General features: G+C 41.2%; 1 protein-coding gene across 6 annotated transcripts in view; it reads right to left on the reverse strand.

Moving 5' to 3' along the window:
- Positions 1-21,395, reverse strand: part of RAPGEF4 (Rap guanine nucleotide exchange factor 4) — a 287,935-nt gene that overhangs the window by 213,360 nt on the left and 53,180 nt on the right. For 5 of the 6 annotated variants that reach the window (XR_012375225.1, XM_073882406.1, XM_025850240.2 and 2 more), the window contains exons 2-4: positions 20,205-20,347; positions 17,142-17,230; positions 2,318-2,464 (exon numbers count right to left, since the gene is read on the reverse strand). Coding sequence is in view for 5 of the 6 variants with exons in the window: in XM_073882406.1 (XP_073738507.1) it covers positions 2,318-2,464; positions 17,142-17,230; positions 20,205-20,347 (379 nt within the window). In the remaining variant the exon portion in view is untranslated. Of the gene's footprint in view, positions 1-2,317; positions 2,465-17,141; positions 17,231-20,204; positions 20,348-21,395 lie in introns of those variants that run through there. The other variant, XM_073882422.1, reaches the window with a different exon arrangement.

Below are 21,395 nucleotides of genomic sequence, written 5' to 3' on the forward strand. Positions count from 1 at the left end.
CCCTCAATATCAACACCCCCATTTAGTAATTTTCCTTTAAGGGAAATATCTGTGGAAAACAGCCCTAAAATGTACTCAAATGCAATCTAACGACAGGATCACACTAATCAAACTAACACGTCACCCATCAGTAAAGCATCCAGACGGGATGAGCCTCCTGGTGTACTCAGTATCACCTTTGACGTTTTCTTGCCAAAAAATGTTTGATTTGATTTCATCAAGCTTTTAGCTCTAACTTCCATTTATAGGAAGCCCTGGGGTAGGGGTACAAAAAGATACCATGAGAAAACAATCAAACAAATCTTGAATTTAGGAGAAACTGATCTGGCTTTTTTAACAAGTCAATGTCATGGGGAGAAAGAGAAGAGACAGAAAGGGGTAAGGAGGGAAGGAGACAGAGAGAGAGAGAGAGAGAGAGAGAGAGAGAGAGAGAGACCAATTGACGGAGCTATAACAACCAAATGTAATACGTGGTTCTTTATTTGAATCTGGTTTGAAATAAAACAGAAATAAAAGATATTTATTGAATAAATATTTATTTATTTATGGGTATTTATGGGGAAGTTTGAACTGTGGACTCGGTATTAGATATTAGGATATTATCTTTAGTTTTGTTAAGTGAAATAATGGTATTATGGGTATGTAGCAGGGTATTCTAACTTTTTGGAGATTATGCTGAATATTTACGATGAAATGTCATAATGTCTGTCATTGACCTTGAAGTGGTTCAGCAAAAAAAAACCCAAAGATGAAACAAATATGGCTATATGTTAGCAACTGCCATAAGTGGGGATGTTTGGGTGTTCACTGTATTATCTATCCTTTTGGATTTTCTGTATGTTTGACAATTTTTCTAATAACAAATTTTTTTTAAATGTTCACAGGTAGCAACTTCTCAGGAACTTCCTTCATAGTACTGAGGGCTCCTAATTAAAATAAAACTTTAAATATTTCCACAAACCATCCTCAATGAGCAACTTGAAAAAGTCATAACAGACAAAAGCAGTTATAATGACATACATCACAGGTGGAAATCATTTTTCTTAAACCAGTTTTCCAAATTTTCTTTTTTGGAAAAGACTTTTTCAGTTTACCTTTTAAACATGAAAGATCCAAAAAAAAAAAAAAAAAAAGACTTATTTGCCTCAAGCTTGGTCCCTTTTAATTGACAGAAAACCTCTCCGCACACACCTCATGCAAACCTACTTTGACTTTGCCTTCCTAAAACTAGCTTTTGTCTCTGAACTTTACAGAGCAGTTGGAGCTCTTTAATATTTTCTAAGAGGAACATTTCAAACAAGCAACCCCGCAATTTATTCACTACTGCCAAGAATAAAAGTAACAGGTTTCACCACCAAGGCCTTCCAAGGCTTTGCAGGACTTTTAAGGCAAAGCATCACTCATTCACCTGCAGGTTTGCTCCCTTAATGCATCTGTCATTTGTTTGGCTCTGGAGGAAACTATTTGATTACATAAAATTCTTTTTAGATCAAGTTTAAAATCTTAGCCACACCGGGACAAGTTGCAAAGCCTGCCAGCTCGATGGGTTAACACTTGGACATACTGAGTCAAGGACAAAGATAAGGAACAACCACAGGTTAAAATCAGAAGCTTGCAGAACTGAAAAGGAATGAACGTGAAAGATGCAAGGCTTAGCTGGGCCTTTCTAAGTGCTCCACTTGCCATTACTGCATATAAGATGATTTATTCCCCCTACTTCTTGTAAATGAGTGCAGTACCCTAAGGGGCGCTGGTAAGCAGCGGTAAATGCAAAAGCCACCAGCACCCGTTGGATCCATCCACTGCTGTGCCACCTATGCATTTTGAGGTTGGCAAGTAACCAGACATTTTTATGTCCCTCATTTCCCATACCTTATTACAGGGCCCATCATTTTTAAAAGCATTTAACCGAAGCAGATGTTAACCCCATTCATTCCACTTTACCAGGGAACATGTCAACGATGATTTTTAAAATGCAAAAGAAAATGTCAAAGTATTTTGTTCCCTGGTTAAGAATACATCTGTGGAATAAGAGGGAGGAAATACATAAAAAACTCTATGGTCATTCAAGAAATAATTATAAGGTATGTCAGACTACAGAAAATTGAGCAAGCACTAAATTAAAAAAAGGGGGGGATGTCTTGTGTCAAAATGGCTTTTTCACTCACTCATTTCAAAAACAAGTTTTGAAAATTAAATTCCATCCACCGGCTCAGAACAGAACGCATTAAGGCTTGACTGTAATGCCATTATCCATGTGGCAGCTCCCTTTCTTTTCTGCAACTACATTAATTGACAAAGAAGCCTTGGGGCTCACCTCCCATAGAGCCTTGAAGTCCTTCTGCTCGATGCGGAGCAGTTCACTGCTCTCCCTAGTAACGATGGTCGCATGGCGGGGTGTGTTGTCCAGAATGGACTCTCCGAAGGCTGTCCCAATTCCCAGAGTACAGATGGTCACTGCATCCTGAGAATCCCCAAAATTGGTCATTAGAAAATTAAACATTGAACTGATATGGGTGAGTTGTCTTTTCTTTGAATTTAAGCATAATTTATACAAAATAAAGCACTCGATTCAATTGCACAGTCTGACAAGTTTTGACAAATATATACTCCGGTGTAATCACCAACAAAATCAAGGCATACAACATTCCTATCACCCCGAAATTCCCCGCGTACCCTTTTCTAGTCAAGAACCTCCCGTCAGAGATAATCAGTGTTCTGATTTCTATCACCATAAAGGAGTTTGGCTGGTTTTATTTTTTTCTTAAGATTTCATTTATTTATCTGAGAGAGAGAGAGAGAGAGAGAGAGAGACAGAGATCATGAGTAGGAGGGAGGGGTAGAGGGAGGAGCAGACTCCCCATGAGCAGGGAGCCTGATGTGTGACTCGATCCCAGGACCCTGGGATCACGACCTAAGCCAAAGGCAGACACTTAACTGACGGAGCCACCCAGGTGCCTGGAGTTTGGCTGGTTTTAAAATTTCATGTAAAAGGAGTCAAATAAGGAGCACCTGAGTGGCTCAGTCCCAGTTAAGCGTCTGCCTTCGGCTCACATTGTGATCCCAGGGTCCTGGGATGGAGCCCAGCATTGGGCTCTCTGCTCAGGATGGAGTCTGCTTCTCCCTCTGCCTCTCCCCTCTGCTCGTGCTCTCTCTCTCTCTCTCTCAAATAAATAAATAAAATCTTAAAAAAAAAAAAAGAGTCAGACAATATGCCTTCTTTGGTGTCTGGCTTCTTTTGCTCAACATAATGTCTGTAAGATTCATCCACATTGTCACATGGATCAGTAATTTTTTTCCTCTTACTGACAAGTAATTTTCCACTGCATGGATATGCCACAATTTGCTTATCCGTTGTCCTACAGGTGAACATTTGGGTTGATCCTAGTTTAGGGATATTATGAATAAAGCTGCTAGCGGTACCCTTGTTCAAGTCTTTCTGTGGACAGGATTATCTTTTTATATGACTACTATTAAGAAAAAAAGGAGGGAATCTTTTGAAAATGAACAGAGTTTTTTAGTGAGAGGATGCAGTTATGATATTTCAATAGGTAACTGGAATTGGGATGCTGCCCCGTCAGCCTGTCTTGAAGAGATGAGGTAACTGAGGGTGGGGTGGTCAAGTAACACGGCCCTAGTCCACGCACACAGTAAGGGATGCAGTCAAGAGTCTAACCACGGGTGACTGTAGAGTCCAGGCTTTTTGTATCGTGCTGCCTCCTGCAGCCACAACAGAGTCAAAACAGCTTCAGATGAGGCGCAGTGTGGCTAGTTTATAAAATACCGTGAATCAATGATATAAACGTTTCTCAAGGTATACTAAAAAAAGTAATTTCCAATCTGCATGTGACATTGGTGATAGTATTTGTATTTAATCCTAACTAATTTCAAATAATGCAAATAGCTCCTCAAAATCACCTGGCCATTAATTTTGCAGGGCATTATCAACTAACGGAGATACACAAGGGTAATCCTCTGAGAAAGCATAGTTTTCCTTTCATGCATCTAATAGACGATAATAGGCAAATGTTATTAAGATCAAGTTAGTGACTCCGTAATCATATTACTAAGACAAATGCCCGTAAGAATCCAGTTCCTTGAACCATAGCAAATTTCTTCTGCCCAGATATTACCATATAAAATTGTGTTCAGGAAAATAAAATCAATAATGACTCAGAAAAGGAAGAATGAATGGGGGGAAATATAAGAATAGCCTGTTAATAAATTTTCCAGAGAGGCAGGTGCAAACAAATTCAGTCAGAAAAATATCCCCAGAACCGAAATATCAATATTCAGTGACTTAGTTACCTCTGAGTAATTTTAAAATTCTAGTAAAAGCACAAAAGGGATTATGATAAGTCACAGACTTCCATAAATTCTCTAGACTATCAGTCCCACTTGCCTACTTTCTCATCTGAACCCCTCAGAAAGGATTCTTTTGCCTATTTTATACTTTTCAGTGTAAAAGTCTATTTTAAAACTTGACAGGGATGCACCATTAATATTAGTCCTGCCACCCTCCACATGGCTTAAATATCTAAGGTTATCCGCAAAGCATAATGCAAAGGAACTAAGAAGATCTGTTATTTGTGAGCTAGTTATAGACTTTTTTGGATTGAACTATCTTCTCCTCTCTCACCTCCTATCCCTGACTACGTAGTTTGTCACCAAAAGGTATACAAAGAAAGACGTAGGCTGTGAAAGTCACATGAGCCCAGCTTCTTGCTCGTGAACAGCTCTTGTGATGGACAAAAAATGGAAAGTATTCTTGACTGTCCCCTGGAGAATTTAACATTCCCTGTGCCTTCCATAGCTAACGTTAGTCCTGTTAGTACTGTCAGCGCAAGTCACGGGTCAGGACCTTTTCAAGGGGACAGTCCCAGCCTCGGCCTTTTGATCGAGCACCTCGGCTCATTTCCAGTGTCCCTCGCTCTCCCACCATAACTGAATGTGGGATCCGTCCTTCCCACGTTTCCTCCTTCATACGTGATCCTCTTCAGTTTAAGGACACAGGGAGTTATAAATACAAGAGATGATCTTGAAATTAGGACTGGAAAACCTCACCTGAAAGGAGTATTGCTTCTAAGTCCAAACCTAACTTTCAGCAGACTCAGTATTTTTAAGACAAATGCACTTAGAAAGCTGAATGGATTTGGGAAGTATGGATTGGGCACTGGGAAGAAGAAGGTCCTAAGAAGAACATTTTCACTCTAAAGATCAATCAGTACCTTTAGAGTCCATGGGTGCTATTTTCTGAATCCCAGACAGGGCATTGCAATGTGCTAAGAAGAGAATTATCAAAAAGAGAAATTTGCATTCCAGTGTTCTCTCATTTAGCAGAACCAAGATAGGTTGCTCAGCATGTACACTGAAAGGCAGGATGAATGTGAGTCCGTGTGGTGGAAGCACTCTTACTTCGGTCCACACTCACATCTGACCAGATCCCTACGGTCAGAATTCCAAGCTGGAAGCCCTGCACGTAGGCTCAATGCATGCCTTTGCCTGGGGCTGAAAGTGTCCATTTCTCAATGTAATATTACTGTTTCTTTAAAGTTTACACATACTCTAGAGACCTTCTCATGTCTCCGTACTTATTTAATAGAGACTACTCAGGCTGTTTTATTTTCTGCTCATTCGCAGATGAAGGTGCAGAAAGGCCACCTGTCAGAAAATATTTACAGTGACACAGAGGCTGAAGAAATATTTTATATTCCCTGAGCAGGGAATATAACAACAGCAAAGAAAGGTTCTACTTTGTGATAAGATGGCAATTTATTTTAAGGATTTGCAAACATGAAATGCAGATTTAGAACCTTGAATGTCTGCAGCAGAGGATGGTAGACGTGGCAGAGGCTGTTGGAGTCCTGCCAGACCCCCCCCACTCTTGACCTCACCCCACCCCCAGAGTCATCATAGCTTTCTGGACAGTTGCCATACGCACGTGCAGCTTCCTCTCTCAGGCATCTGCATTGCTCCACCTGAGGGCAGAGTGCTGGGCAGTCAAGGCCTGGAAGGGGCAACCTCCACCAAAGAGGCAGGAGAGTAGGGAGAAAAGTACGCCGGCTTCCTAACCCTCCACGGTTTCTTAGACAGTTGCCTGAAAGAGTGAGCCCAGCTGAAACCTTCTCACCTCATTTTTATTGGCTTTCCTTCCTCCTTGTCTCAGTGCCGACTCCCTTACAAGGCTTCCTGGGGGCATCTTCAAAAAACCCACTTGCAACTAAATCCTAGTCTCTAGGTCAGCTTCTAGGGAAACCCAAACCAAGAGAGTGGGTTAGCCAGACATGGCTATGTGAGTCCTAGGTTACCCTGAGACCTCTGGGGAGGTGCTGGGCTGCCCCAGCATTCTCAAAGGGACTTCTGTAAGAGGGACAGACCGCAGCTTTTCACTTCCTGCTTTGCAGCAGACACACAGCAAGTGTAATATCCCTTGGGTGACACATGGAAAGACTTCCTTGTGTTAGTAAAGTACATTGGGTCTTGGAGGCCAATTCTACTCCATAAAGGGGTGAGGGCGCTCAAAAAAAGAGTGACCTGTGGCGTGTCACTGACATATCATCTGGTTTCTTCCTCCCACCTGATGCAACTCTCTCACCTGTCAGCCAACCTGATCACTCCTCCTATCCTCTAGAACACTTAATCACCCCCTTACCCTTAAGAGTAAACATTCTACGGTGCGTCAGCATGCAAGTGGATCTCCGTGTGTGTGAGTGGAGTACCGTGCGCCATGCACTGGGCCAGGTGTCTTGACTATGATGCCTTATTTATTCCTCAAAACAGTTAAATGAGATAATTTATTTAAACTGCTTCACACAGAGCCTGGCTCAAAAGAAATGCTTAATAAATTGTGGATATTCTTATCGATGGTAATATTAAAACAATCCTGCAACATTATTGCTATTTCATAGGTTGAGGAAAATCAGGCCCAGAGATGTTCAGGTACCTGTCCAGGAGCATGGCTAGCAAGCAGAAGAGTTAAGACTAGAACTAGTCAGTTTAATCACCTCTCCATATACCTCTTCAATTATCAAAGGAAATTGAAGTACTGCTTGCCCAGGTTGAATAGGGAAATCAATTAAAGTAATAATTAAACCCACATAGGTTTTTTTTTCAATCAGCCAATCTATATATTTATTTATATATATTTATCTATATATATTAAGTCCAAGTCTCCAGGAAAATAGAAAACAGCACTGCTCCCCCTCTAACTCCAATTCCAATACTGGGGTCTGCTTGACCCTCACCTAGTGGATCAAATCCAGTGCAGGCTGGGGCACCAACCCTCTTTCTCATTAGAAGAAATGTAAACAATCATTAGTTTTTCCCACTCTGATCCTTTGCCCCAGTTCTAATAACAGAGTTCCTACCTCAGTTGGAGAAACGGAGTTTCTGTCTTTCTATGACTCTCCTTTGGTTACCTGCCGGGTATCTTAATTCTTTTCAACATGGCCAACTGCCTGGTTCTGACAGCCCTCCCTGGGCCCCAGTCCCTCTCCAGCACCCTTCTGCAGCCAGGCCTGTTCATCAGCACACCTGGCTGCCTGCTTCCATCACTGGACCTGCTTCCTGATTCCCTGCCCATCATGTGACCACTAGTTAGACCTACTCAGCCCATTACCCTAGTAACCTGGGGGCCATGCTGCTCCAGTGTTCAGCATCCTCCCATGCCCGGCCCCGCGTGCCTGAACATGCCCTCGAGACAGCTCCTACCACCACCATGAGTGGCGTCCAGTTTCCAGGCTCTCCTCCTCTACCCAGCTAAGCACCGATTGAAATCCTGAACACTCTCTTGGCACCGTATGTGTTTCAGTGAGATAAGCCGGGTCTGGTTATCTCCATTCATAAAGGTTGGTGTCAAGTAAGTTAGCAAACATGTCAACAAAGCCTCCCTGATGGAAGGCAGGGAACACTGGGCAAAGCACACACCTGGAAGCGCCCAGAGTCAGAACACTTTGTCCATGGTGGGGAAAATCCGCTCCAGGCAGTGCGGTAAAGAAAGCATAGCCTTGTAGAGCATTCAAAACTCTTCTCTGCCAATTCCTAGTCTTGTAGCTTTGGGTAGAATGATCCCAGGAAGCTCCATATCCTCATTTATGAAATGGGTATAATCTTTCTTATAAGATTATTAGCAGGACTCAATATAAATAATATATAGACGGAGTTTGGTATGGTTCCTGGCACATAGTAGATGCTCCATACATAATGGAAAAGATTATTTCTGACTTAGTCATGTTGATATACATGTATAGGTTAACTACGTTCCTAAAAAGCAAATTATATTTTTTCTATTATTCAAAGAACAGAGAATTTCTACGTTCACTTTGTGTTAATCTTCAAGTGATGATGGTTTTTCAACACTTAAATTCCAAGTTTCTCTGTCTCCCGGTCTGGATGTCAAGTGGTTTGAATGATCTGCAAAACACTTCAGCTCTCTGGGGGAGCTTGTATTCAAAGGAACCCTTCTGACGAATCCTGCTGTAAATCAAAGAATCCTTTTGTGCTGCTACTAATCACCCCTTAATTTGTCTGCTTTGTACATCTGAATTATGATATATTAGGTTTTCTTAAAGTAGGCGTTCTCTTATGAAAGCATTTTATTTGTTTGTTGCATTATAAACATAGCTACACTAAGAAAATAGGAATGGCGTTAAGAAAGCCAATGGCTATGTATCACTGATAACTGAGGTAATAAACGTGTCTTGCAAATGTCTATACACATCCGCTGAAATCCAACTCACACGAGTTACAGACAATCGGATGAAATTTGAAATAACTAACAATCATCAAAACGGGTGTAAGAATTCTCTGTGATAAGTACATCAAGATTTTTTCTTAACTGTCCTGTACCTTCAAGGGATATCAGATTTTTTAGTAAGCATATTTAAATCATTTCTATTAATGGTTCAAGAAAAATTAACTGTCTCATAGCATATCTACTGTTTTGACCACCCGTTGGGTTTAACATCAAGGAACAAGTTGGTCCTTTAAGTGCGTAGACCCTGAAACATAAATTCTTACAAAGCACATATTTTGATGATTCTTATTTTAGGACTATAGGCAATACTTGCCATTAAGTTTGGTAGTGCCTGGGTTTATTTCATGAGCTCGAATTCAGTACTGGAATTTACTGAGTGCTCCAAGTCCTTTTAAGAAATAAAAATGTAACAGTACCTAATCTCTGAATTTGTCAAGACATTTAAAATTGTATGAGCTGTCTGAAGAATTTACGGCCAAGCGCAGACGCAAAATACTTCTAAGTCACATGTGTTCTTTCCTAACAGACAGCAAAGACAGGTTTGTCACTGTGACAGCACTTCGCTAGCATCAGAGTGTTAGACACAGCTCAACAAGATCATTCAAGCTGGGTGAGGAAGTTGCGCTGAGAACGGACTAGCATTAGCATTCTGATAACTGAATCAGAGAGGCTGGCCTCCCTGCAGCAGAGAGCCGGTCCTGCATCCACCCAAACAAAGAATTACATGGCAACAAAACTAACTACAGTGTGTGGGTGCCACATGCAGGATGCTAGACAACCTTCTGATCGGTTCCTAACCAATAGCATGATCTGAGCAGACAAGTCACAGGAGATGCCAAACAACCACTATAGAGTTGGCAGCTTTCACGTTTCAGGGGCTCATTAAATGTGTTCAGAAAATGTTCCCCGGTGACAGCAATGTTCTCTGTCTGAAAATAATGGGGTGAAATGAGAGTAAATGAGAGCATCAGACAGGCTAAGACAGAAAGACAGAAAAGGACAGAGAGAGCCACATGACAGAGAGACATGCCTGTCCTTCAAATTTCATAAACAAAAATCCAACACTTTACAAACATCTTTGATGGAGAGACAAAGAGAGGGTAAATAAAAGCACATTTTACTTTGGGGGACGTACCAGTGAGAGAGTGTTTTCCAAAACTGGACTAAAAATTGCCAGATAATGTCACAGAAACAGATGAGAGGGTGGATAACATACAAGTGCCTACAGCAGCCAGGACTGTCTGATCCCACGGAACGGCTGAACAATATTGACAGTTGAAGGTGGCCATTCCAATACCGGGTACATTTCCTGCTTTCTCTATGCTAGCACTGCCCTCTTGTGATAAAAGGAGAGCATTGCAGGCATTGGAACAGTGGCGCTCCACTCTAGCAACAAATTTTTCCTTCTGGAATTAGTAAGAAAAAAGTACCAGAACCCCTGCTCTGTGGCAAGCTTTGCATTTAGTGGTTTATAGACTTTAACTCATTACGGTAGGAATTATTATCCCCAATTTACAGGTAATCTAGCTTGCCTAGGTCACACAGCAATGAAGTAGCAGAGAGGATTTGAGAAGAGGTTTGATTTTAACCACTATGTTGCATTAGGTAAACACATTTTAAATAAGCATCTATTACAGAGATGTAGAAGTTTTAATGAATTAATAAACCATCTTATTCTCTGTTTCGTAGCATGGACTCCTAGTCACTAAGCAGCCATGAGAAATTCTCCTCTCACGTGACTGGAAACATATACTTTTTGGGTGCAAAGATTAATTATTAAATCTGATATATTTCTAGGATTTAAATATTTACCCCATGCCAAAAAAAAGCCATTCATTTATAAAATCTGCAGAGAAAAACAGGACCCTGTTTCTCTCTCTCTTTCTGAAATATACATACACACAGAGTTAAGTATGGTTGCCTATTTATTGCTTTTAAGTTTACTACTTACTACCACTTGTTCCAATGCTCACTTCTCACCCTGAATCCATTCAAATATTAATGAGATAAAAGTACACCCACAGCATTATTCATTCTAGTGGGAACGTAAAATCTCTAACTTTTAGGCCATTAAGTTAAATAGGTACCCAAGACAGGCAGGTTCTGGAGCACCAGAGTTCAGCTGTGGGCATCTGAAGGCGTTTGTGTCCCAGTTAGGCTTAGGTAAGAGACTGAGTGCGGGGACAGGTATCAGTGGGAATGGGGAGGATTAATCCTTGGTAGGATTTGTGTTGCCAAGTGGAAATCTACATGAGCATGTGAGCCAGTTGGGATGCCGTGGGTTGGTGGCGAGGTCTGTCAGCAGGTCCCCTTGCTGAGCACTCTGAATTTCAAGGGGTAAGACAAAGAATGGCCAAGGCAGAAAAAGTACCCGGAAAGCTGGAAGAGGTGCTTCTGACAATTACACATGGACATGGGGTACGAGTGTTTGGGGAGTAGGTTTTGTTTATGGAGTAGTGGAAGCAATATAATTTATTGGAAGATATTTCCAAGGACAGCAGCCTCTAAAAGTTCATCAAAATGACAGGAACAGAACAGTCTATGTTTTTCCCAGAATTCTCAGCACAAACACAGTTTCAAGGCCACAGCAAAAGAAATGAAAGCAATGTAGCACCAGCTCCTCAAGGAAGGTCTCTGAGAGGTAGGGCCCATTATCTCTTTCTTCATCCAGAGACTTTTGTCTCTCCCCTCCAGTCCACGCTCGAACCCCAGACTGGGGGGGGGACTCACGTGGAGGGAAACTGGGAGGCAGGACAGTGTTGGCTTGGGGCTCTGGCGGGAAAGGCATGTGTGAGAAAGAGAGAAGTTGGTTCCAACCAGCACTCAGTAGGATTTGATACCACTGTCTGATATGTCCTGAGTCAGGAGCAGACCCACAGGGTGAGACGGAGTCTGTCTGCTAGGTCATGCCTCCCCAGCTGGCAGACTTGTGGTGTCTAAACTGACTGGGTGGGCCAGCTCCAAGCAAAACTGGGAGGTGAGACATCCTCACTCCCCAGAGTCCAATGGCTTTTTTGTCTCTATCCTCCCCTCCCAGGAAAGGGCCTGAAGGTTTTAGTACCATTTAGTGGAGTGTTTATATTTTGATACTTTTCCCAAACGTGGAATCAACAGCTTTCTTTGTCAGAATCTTAGGCACCAGTGATCTAAGGGGGGCAAAGAAGGATCTACACGCCACCACCATCACCCACAGACACTAGAGGCTCTCGGGAGCAAGTGCCCTCTGAAGACCCCTTACAGGCACCCAGGCAAATGGCCACACATGCTGGCTAAATGTAAGGATGGCAAGCGCAGGTCATGGATTGGGTAAGGAAGGCATGGTGATCTCCAGCTCTGTGGGTCACCACTATGTCATCCTGAGCAGACCACTCATTCACCTGGGGCTGGAGCAAGATACAACACAGTTGGGTCTGCCTAATAGATGGCTCAGACAAAACAAGGTAAGTGAAATGCTTTCTAAACGCTGAGAGTTACTACCACTATGCTTCTAGCATGTCACCAGTGAGAAGTAAGTATGACCCTCAACCTACCGTCCAAAGAATTCAAGAAGAATCTGGCAAACCAATCATAAAGAAGGCAAGAAGCTGTGTTTTTTTTAAGCTAGTGAGCAAAAAAGTATAAGGGAATGATGGAAAAGGAGAAAAAGTAGTATTATATTAAAGCAGGCAGAAAGGTAATATAAATTTATGAGCCAAATAAAGTATTTGTGCTCTTTGTATTCTTCAAATTTATGTGTAGTTTTATCTTCCTATCGCCATATAAAAGAAATAGGGTGATTTTGTTCAGAAAAAAATTCCATCAAATCAGTAATGCCTAATAAATGTATGACATAAAAATACTATATCAGAATCTGTGAAGGGTTTTCTTTCTTATGTGCTCCTTATTTCAATTATTGGCATCACCCCCTACCTCTTCCTCTGAGTCAGGATCCCCACCTTCCCTCAGCCCCCATACATCCCATCAACACAAACTCCAATCCTGTCACCTCCGCCTTCTACATAGGGCCTTAATCTCCCTCCCTTAGCATCCATACGTATCTATCCCACCCTCAAACCCAGAAACCTTTTTGAAGAGATGAGCCATGCTCATTTAACTGATGATCTGAAAGGTGGTGTAAAGAGGGCCCCGCATCCCAGCAGAGCTTGTCCAAGGTGGAGCAAACACCTGCAAGATGGGCTTGGAGGTAAGACGTGTGGAGCTCTGAGCTGGAACCGGGCAGGTGGTTTCAGGAGCCATAGGGGAAAATCTTCTCCCCACATTCATTATTACTTCTGGTTGGCACCTGTACAACCGTAATAGTCAAGAACCTGAGCCCCAGAACCGCAAAGAACTCCTCTGATACCTAATGGCTGTGTGATCTTTATTTAGCATCTACCTGTAAAATGACACTTATAATAGCACTAATCAAGGAAGGGCCCTGTAGTTGAGCCGTCAATGAAATAATGCATGGAAAGTGCTTTTCACACAGCTACCTGTAGTGGGCGCTCCATTACCATGCTCTACGTCTGCTCTTATTCCCACCATTCCTGCTCAACTAACACCCCACCGAGGGTGGCAGAGGGTATCTCAGAAACTCAGAGGTAAGTTTGGGAATTTATCACTCCCATCTCTGACTTCTGACTCTCAGATGAGAAGAAAGGCACACAGGTCAGGGAGAGACCTGAATGAAAATGGAGGGGCAGGCTAGCAACCGCCCTACTCACTTAAAGATTTCACTCTTCTGCGCCCTTACCTCTTTTCTCTTTCCTTAATTTGCTCTTAGTCTCTTTTAACTTTTCTTCTTTTTCTTTTCCTGCCCTGCTTACCGTTTTTCCTGTGTGAGCAGTAGGAAGAACATGAAATTTGGAGTATGTCAGACCTGAATTTAAGTCTTCATTTGGCTAAGTACATTTGTGTGGCCCCGGGAAAGTTTCACCTAATGTCGCTGAGCCTTGTTTTCAAGCCCAGTTGTAAAATAGGGCATGAATGCCTAAAGATGATGCACACAGAATCCCTAGCGAGTAAGCTACAATGAAGGCTCTTAGCAAAGTTGCTGCCGGTCTCCAGGGGTAGCAATTGTAGGCCTTCCCTTGCTTCTCTTCCCATGGCCCAAGCTCATTTCACTCCCCATTGGGGTAACTCATGGTTAATTTTATGGTCAACTTGGCTTAACCAGGATAACCAGTTGCTTAGTCAAACATTAGCCTACATTTTGTTGTAATCTAAAGATACTGTTTAACATTTACAATCAGTAGACTTTAAGCAAAGCAGATTATCCTCCATAATGTGGGTCAGTTTCATCCAATCAAAGGACTTACTTAAGAGCAAACATGTTTCCCTTGAGGTTTCCCAAAGAAGATGGAATTCTGCTTCCAGATTGCAACACAGGAATTCTGCCTGGGTTTCCAGCTTTCAGACTCAAGACTGCAGCATCAAGTTTTGCCTGATCTTCACCCTGTACCATATGGATTTCAAACTTACCAGCCCCCATAATCACATAAGTCAATTCCTTAAAATATCTATCTATCTATCTATCTATCTATCTATCTATCTATCTATCTATCTACCTATCTATCCATCTTCTATTTGTTCTATTTCTCTGGAGAACTCTGACTTAGAGACAGTACTATTCTGATTGGCTAACTCATCACCCTGATTTGGCCACGTCACTAGTGGGCAGAGATCCAGAGCCCATTACAAGGCCAGCACAGGTGGAAATGGCTTTTTTGTTTCTCCCTGTCAAACGGCCTGCCATGGGAGGAGATTCAGCCATCTTGCTCATTCTCTTTAGCTTCTTCCTCCCAGAGGGTGGCAACCATGTTTTGCAGGTGACCGTCTGAGCTGGTTGGACGGCTGGGCCCTCTGTATTTCTCAGACTCCTCTCTGGAGGGTTGGAGGATATAGAAGTCAATGAGCTTTCTCTTCTCTATGGCTTAGTGATGTAAATCAGTCCAGAAAACCCTGGTTGGACAATGTGGGGTGATGTACACAGAGAAGGCAGTAAGCCAGCTTTGATATAAAGCTAAAATTCCTGACAACTTAAGACAAGACCAAGCTCAGCTTAGGAAAGTTCTTGGCATGGGTTTGAGGTCAAAACTACAGCTGAAGTTAAAGGTTTGTTAAGATTTTAAAAACCCCACAGCTAATAACAAAGTGTTACTCAGCTATTCTCTGCTTGGACACTGTGGTGAGAGAGAACTGGTCCAGGGCAATATTCCAGGAGCCCCTGGCCAAATCCTATTTTAATGCCATCAAAATCTCAGGCCAGCTTTGAACATCTGATGTCTCAGCACATTCATGCTGATGTTATTTATCATCCCTTAGGTACATCTGCTCTGCCTTTCTTCTTCTTCTCTTTCCTCCCTGTGTTTTCCTTCCCTTCTCCCTTTTCTCCCCTTTAGTTCTCATCTTCCTCCCCTTTCCTCCCTTCCCTCACCTTCTCTTTTCAGTGCCTCCCCTCTCTCCATCATCACTCATTCAGGACCACCCGGAGGAGTGAGGAGCACCATCCTCTACTAGGGCCCTGTCCCCTCCACACCTCCACACAGGTGAGACCTGGTTACAGTGAGCATCAGGAACAGCTCTGAGCAAGGAGCCCAAGGGTCCCCACCAGGATAGCAGTCTGCAGGTGGAAGGTGTGTGCAGAGATAAGAGACATGGTGAAATCTGAAAAGATGACGAATAGCAGAGAGAGGGAAGGTGCGGGAGTCACCATATTTCTTTTGAGTCAAAAGCACAGAAGTAGTGCCTGACAGCCTATGTTCAGGTGACTGACTTCTTGGGTTTGAATCTTGGTTCCCCTAATTTCTAGGTTATTTGGGGCAAGTTACTTAACCAGTCAGGGCCTTACTTCCTTACCTGTAAGACAAGAACAGTAATTTGACCTACCCTGTAGGGTTGTTGTGAGGAATAAAGGAGTAAATAAATACCTATTAGGTGCTTAGAACACCGCCCAGCACATGGCAGATACCCAAGAAATGCTAGCTTGTTCTCAGTTCCATTGAGAAACTAAGGCAGCTTACAAGAATAAAAAACTCACTTCTTACCTTGGCCCTCTGAACTCCAGGAGAAAACTGGCTCTGTGAGAGAGAAGAAGAGGGATCGTCCCAACAAGGTTGAAAGGCACAGGTCCCAGGTAGTTTTTAATGGGACTTTCTATGCAGTGATCCACAGAAAAAGTACCTATAGGTTATTTGGACTTGGGCACTCTAACCATCCATAACCATGGGAATAACATTGGCAACTATATTCCAAATTCCAAATGTCCACTTACCAACCATTTTTAGGATATTTTTCCATTTTTAGGTGGTTGGCTTCCCATAACTTCAATATGCACACACGTTCCTACAAAATTTAAATCTCAAATTTAGGGCATTATAAATGTTTCTCACATTTGAAGTGTGTTACATATGAAGAAGGCTCAGAAGCACTGCCTTAAACATGGTGTTTGGCTGCAGGCTATTTATTTGTCCCTTTAACTGATTTATAAATTTTTCTTGATAATTCTTTCTGATGTTACAATTAGCCAATTCCGTTCCTGCAGTTTTTATATGAATCCTGAATATGCAGATAGAAAGCTTGGGCCATTTTCATACTGAGGCTTGAAGGTGGCGTTTAGGGTCTGTCTTTTTGAGATACAGGTTTTTGGCTCCAAACATTTGGGCCCCATGGAATAAGGATAAGCAAGGTTCACTGCCGATGTGAAAGGAGAGTCTGGGTCCAATTTTAAATAGTCACAAATATTGTGGGTGGGGGAAGGAGAAAGGAGACAAAATGAGTTTTATCTACTAGGATGCTAAGCTCCTCAGAGGTCACTAATGAAGATCAAGCAAGCAAGTTCCACACTTTAGAAAGAAAAGATATTATTGGCCCTTCCACATGTGATAAGATGACGCAGAGAAACAGTGAGAGAGCACGATTTATAGGGAGACTGCATCAACCACACTTCCCCTGCATCACTGTAGTGCCTACAAGGCTGACAAGGGGACCACTTCGACAACAAAGAAAAGTCAGACAGGATACCAGATGGAGGAAGGATCTGAGGACAAACCTAGAAAAACTTGATTCTCTGTCCCCTTTGCTCACATTTCAATTTACGCAACAGCAATTTATCACATTGCAATTGAATCGTTTGCATTTCCCAAGAGATAGCAAGCTCCTGGAAGGCAGGCGTCATGTTCCAACACCTGTCACCATACTCAAACCATGGGAGACATGCAGTATGTATGTTTGTTGAGTAACTTAATAAAAGAATTCAACAAACACTTGTCTAACTCCTTCCTATGGAAAGAGGAGAGGAGTTTGAAAATGTAATTTTGATGGCATAAAAGATATAGACCTAATGTGTCTGTAAAAATAATAATTATAAATCCTACTTTAAAAAAAAAAAAAGAATACGTTATCTTACCTGGTGACTGCTGGTCTCAGACACTTTAACATCCAAAGACCCCGCCAGGACAGCATACCAGTTTGTTCCAATATCACCCTGGCGAAATACTGAAAAAGAAACAGTAAGGTAAATACACCAAATATAAGTTGGTTTTACCGTATGACCACTGGTCATTAGAAGATCTAGCAAAGCTCTAGCAAAGCTCTCCACCTTTCCTCTATCTGTTTCCATAAAAGCATGACATATTTCTCTTTTCCCCTCTGTCAACAAAGCTATATCTTATTTATTCTATGAAGTGGAACTCTATTAAAGGGAACTCTTATATTTACAGAGTAGTAATAAGGGATGATAACCCTAAATGCTATAAGATCCTTTGAATTTAAGAAGAATTCACTGATGTTTTATGTAATTTACCTTAAATATATTTCATAGTATTGTGATTCTTAGAAAGTAATTACTCTAGATGGGGTACATATTAACGAGGTTATTTGATTCAACAAAATACTAGTCTACCACCCCAATTTCCTAAATTTACTTATATTAAAAGCAATGTATTTTTAGAATAGAATGTCCCCTTTTAAGCTCATCAATAAATGAGTAAGAAAAATAAAATCTGTTTTAAAAATTTTAACCAGTATTATCACTGTCCTTTTTCTTATTTGTTTTATAAATTCATTGCTTTTAGGCCTTAAGAGTTAACTACTCTTTGGAAATGACTCTCATCAGAAATTTCTGAACCTGACTTTTCTTCACTTTGGTAATCTCAGAGAGAAAACATTTAGGTATTTAGAGAGAACCTTAGTTCTCATATCATGTTAAGACCAGTACTTTGGAAAATCATTCTGAAACACTGGCTCAAAACTCTCATACAAATCCGAATATCCTTTTAAATATCCTGGCTAAATAAATAGATTGAATGATCTAATATTTTAAAATTCTTTTCACAATTAGAGTCAGAGATCAAGAGACTCAATATAAAATCACATGACAACCCAGTGAAACAGTTGAATTCTGGCAGGGCTAGTGCTCCCTGCATAAGAGCAAGCTTCTAGGAGCACAATAATGACGACAAGCTGCTCTAAACTCCCCAAGACGTGCTGTGAAAAGGCAAGAAGAACAATGGCATCCCACACAGGTGCAGTAATAAGCTTAAGATGAGAGACTGATGAGTTTATAGCTGGCCTCTCCAGTAACTCTGCTATTCCTAGTCTTTGTAATTGACTTAGTTTAGAGTTAGGGTTTTGCCTTTCATGAACTTCTTGGCCCCAAAAGACATCATCACCTGCCAATCAATTTTACATTACAAAATGAATCATGGAAGATTCATTTTGAAAATGGCCTTAAGAAACAGAAAGTAAGAGTTTCATCCCCAAAAGAATGAAGTTTCTGATGTCAGTAAGAAAAAAATATATACTGGTTTGAAAACAATATGTATGGATGACTTTTAAATATAAGTATGACTATGTGTGTACACATGTAGGAATGTAGGAAGACATCTTGAAGGATACAAGGTGTTAATAGCAATTTCTGCATTTGGGGATTGTACATCATTTTTCTTTTGCTTGTCTTCCAAATTTTCTACAATTATATTTGACAGACCCTGTTGGTCTCCCACTCAGAATCACACACCCCCCTCCTCTTATCTAAGTTAACATAGATTTTATCAAGTTTCCACCCTCCTCCACAGGACTAAGAGCTCAGAGCATAGAGTTTCTTCCCTAGCTCCAGTGGAGTAATCAGGATTGGTCCAAATCAATCATGGTGATCCCATTATCTTTGACAGTGACTGGTTTAGATGCAGGTATGTGATGCAATTCTGGCTAATGAAATAGGAAGTCTGCTGGGGGACTTCTGAAAATAGACACAAGATGAAATAGTCCTTCAGCAGGGTATCTTTGTATTGTCATGTGATGAGGCTCAGGGCAAGTTACCCCAAAATATGCCAAAGTGGTGTATTGATTATTTTGAATTAAAGTTACTTGAGAAACAGCCAGTGCAAGGACACGCTGACCCTCCTCTCTGTCCCCTGGAGAGCAGGAAGTAAGTCTCCCATGTGAAAGGAACCCTTCCTGCACCAAGATGTAGACATCATTATCACCAGACATAGAGAATTCAGGGCTGAGAAGCTATATAAACAAACTCTGCTTAGTTTCTTCACTAATTAGTACCCAAGTTTAAGTTTCTTTGTCTTGTTGGTTTTCCACAAACTTATTGTTTCTTTATCTAAAAAGCATATAAACAGCCTGCTTCTTAGGTCCCATACCTATGAGATGACCATATGTATGAATAATGTATAAAATTTAATTTGATTTTTTTTTCTCCCATTAGTCTGTCTCTTGTCAGTTTATTAGCCCAGCCAAAAGAACTACGAGGGGTAGGGGGAAATTTTCCCCTCCTAACACATGTAATGCCTCTAATTGCTATAGGTGTCTTAGAATCACTTGGGTCAAGTCTGACAACAAAAGCCAACACCTGAGGATGCATAGCAAAACATATACAAAAACAAAATGGGAGAGACATGTGACCTTAGTAATGTCTTCAAGTCACTTAATTAACCAACTCTGAAGCCATCCTATCTCAAGACTTCCTTGAATATGAGTAATTGATTTTTTCCCTCCTTGTAGGAGTAATCGATATTCAAGCCAGTTGGGTGGGAGCTTTCTGTTATTGTATCATAAAAGTGTCCCAACAGATGGAAAGGCATTATTTTTTAATGAAAAAAAACTTTAATGCAGCTGCCACCCTCTTGTTCTCTTTCCGTGCCCATTACTCACACGTGAAATAGATGATATCACTCAGGTTGATTCAAAACATTACTATTAACATTCATTAAGAGTCCTTTTATCTTTATTTAATATCCTACTGACTCACATATTTCTTGGGGTAAAGAAAATAACTATTTGAGTTTCTAAGGATTTAGCTGAATATATGAATCAGTACATCCTTCCAGTTCCATCTTCCAGGCTACCCTGGAAGAACATTTACATGCTGTGAAAAGTCAAAGAAATCTATCTCCATGGGATAACTACAAATGATCACAAACCATACATGAAAATACACCACTGGAGTTACATTTCTTACATGTTATTCCTTTTTCCAGATTCTCATAATAACCACATAAACAAATCTGATGAAGGAGATTTGGGTGAAATTTCTCGAAAGCTTTAACTTCTTTCAGCCTTGTGAAGATTATATCCACATCTTCACTGGATCGTTCCAATGGTCTATAAAGGGGAGAAAAGGCACAAAAAGCTGTATCAATAAGGATTTACTTCAGTCAACACTCATTATGTTAATTATATTCAAATTTATGCAACCATCCCAATTGCAAGTATTTCACTGCAAACATTTATAAACCTATCCCCATCACAGGTACTTCCAGGCTTTTGTCAACCATTCACCTTAAGTCACAACTATTGCAGATGGTGCGATACTCTGATTTATAGTAAGGAATGCATATTTGGTTTCTATCCACTGTGGATAGACACACAGCTCCTAAAACTCTTGTGATTTCCTATATAAAAGCCATAGGAGCATCTTTTGTTACAATAGTTGATCTTTTGTCCTTAGTTCCTGAAGTATTTCAGAGACATAAAGGTAAAATGGGTGTCTTGCTATTCATAACAAGACCCTCTCTTTACAACTGCATTTATGTTACTAAGGTAACTTTTGGAAAACCCTTAGTAACCTAAGGAGGGAGGCTTGTTGCCAAAGGAACCAACTATGTGATTAGAGGGTTGGAACTTTCAGCTCCACTTCCTAACCTCCGGGGAGAAGTCTGGAGATTGAGTCAATCACTGAAGGTCCATGATTTAATCAATCATGCCTACATAATGAAGCCTCCATAAAAATTCCTGAACTATGGGATTCAGAGAACTTCCAGGTTGGTGAACATGTGAAGATTTGGGACATGGCATGCTCAGAAAGAGCATGGAAGCTCCTGTACTCCATCCCATACCTTGCCCTATGCATCTCTTCTGTCTGGCTGTTCCTAAATTATATCCATATATATATATATATAAATATATATTAATAAGTAAACTGTTCTCCTGGGTTCTGATGAGCAACTCTAGCAAATTAATCAAATCGGAGGAGGAAATGGTAGGAACCTCTTCGATTTATAGCCCATCAGAAGCACAGTGACAATCTGAACTTGTGATTGGCATCTGAGGCATGTACAATGGGGCAGTTTTGTGGGACTGAGCCCATAACCTGTGGGATTGTATGCTATCTCTAGGTAGACAGTGTCAGAATTGAACTGAATTGAGTTCA

This window comes from Callorhinus ursinus, unplaced genomic scaffold (genome assembly GCF_003265705.2).
Source record: "Callorhinus ursinus isolate GAN/ISIS: 27379988/994484 unplaced genomic scaffold, GSC_fseal_2.0 scaffold2, whole genome shotgun sequence".
Classification (NCBI taxonomy): Eukaryota; Metazoa; Chordata; class Mammalia; order Carnivora; family Otariidae; genus Callorhinus; species Callorhinus ursinus.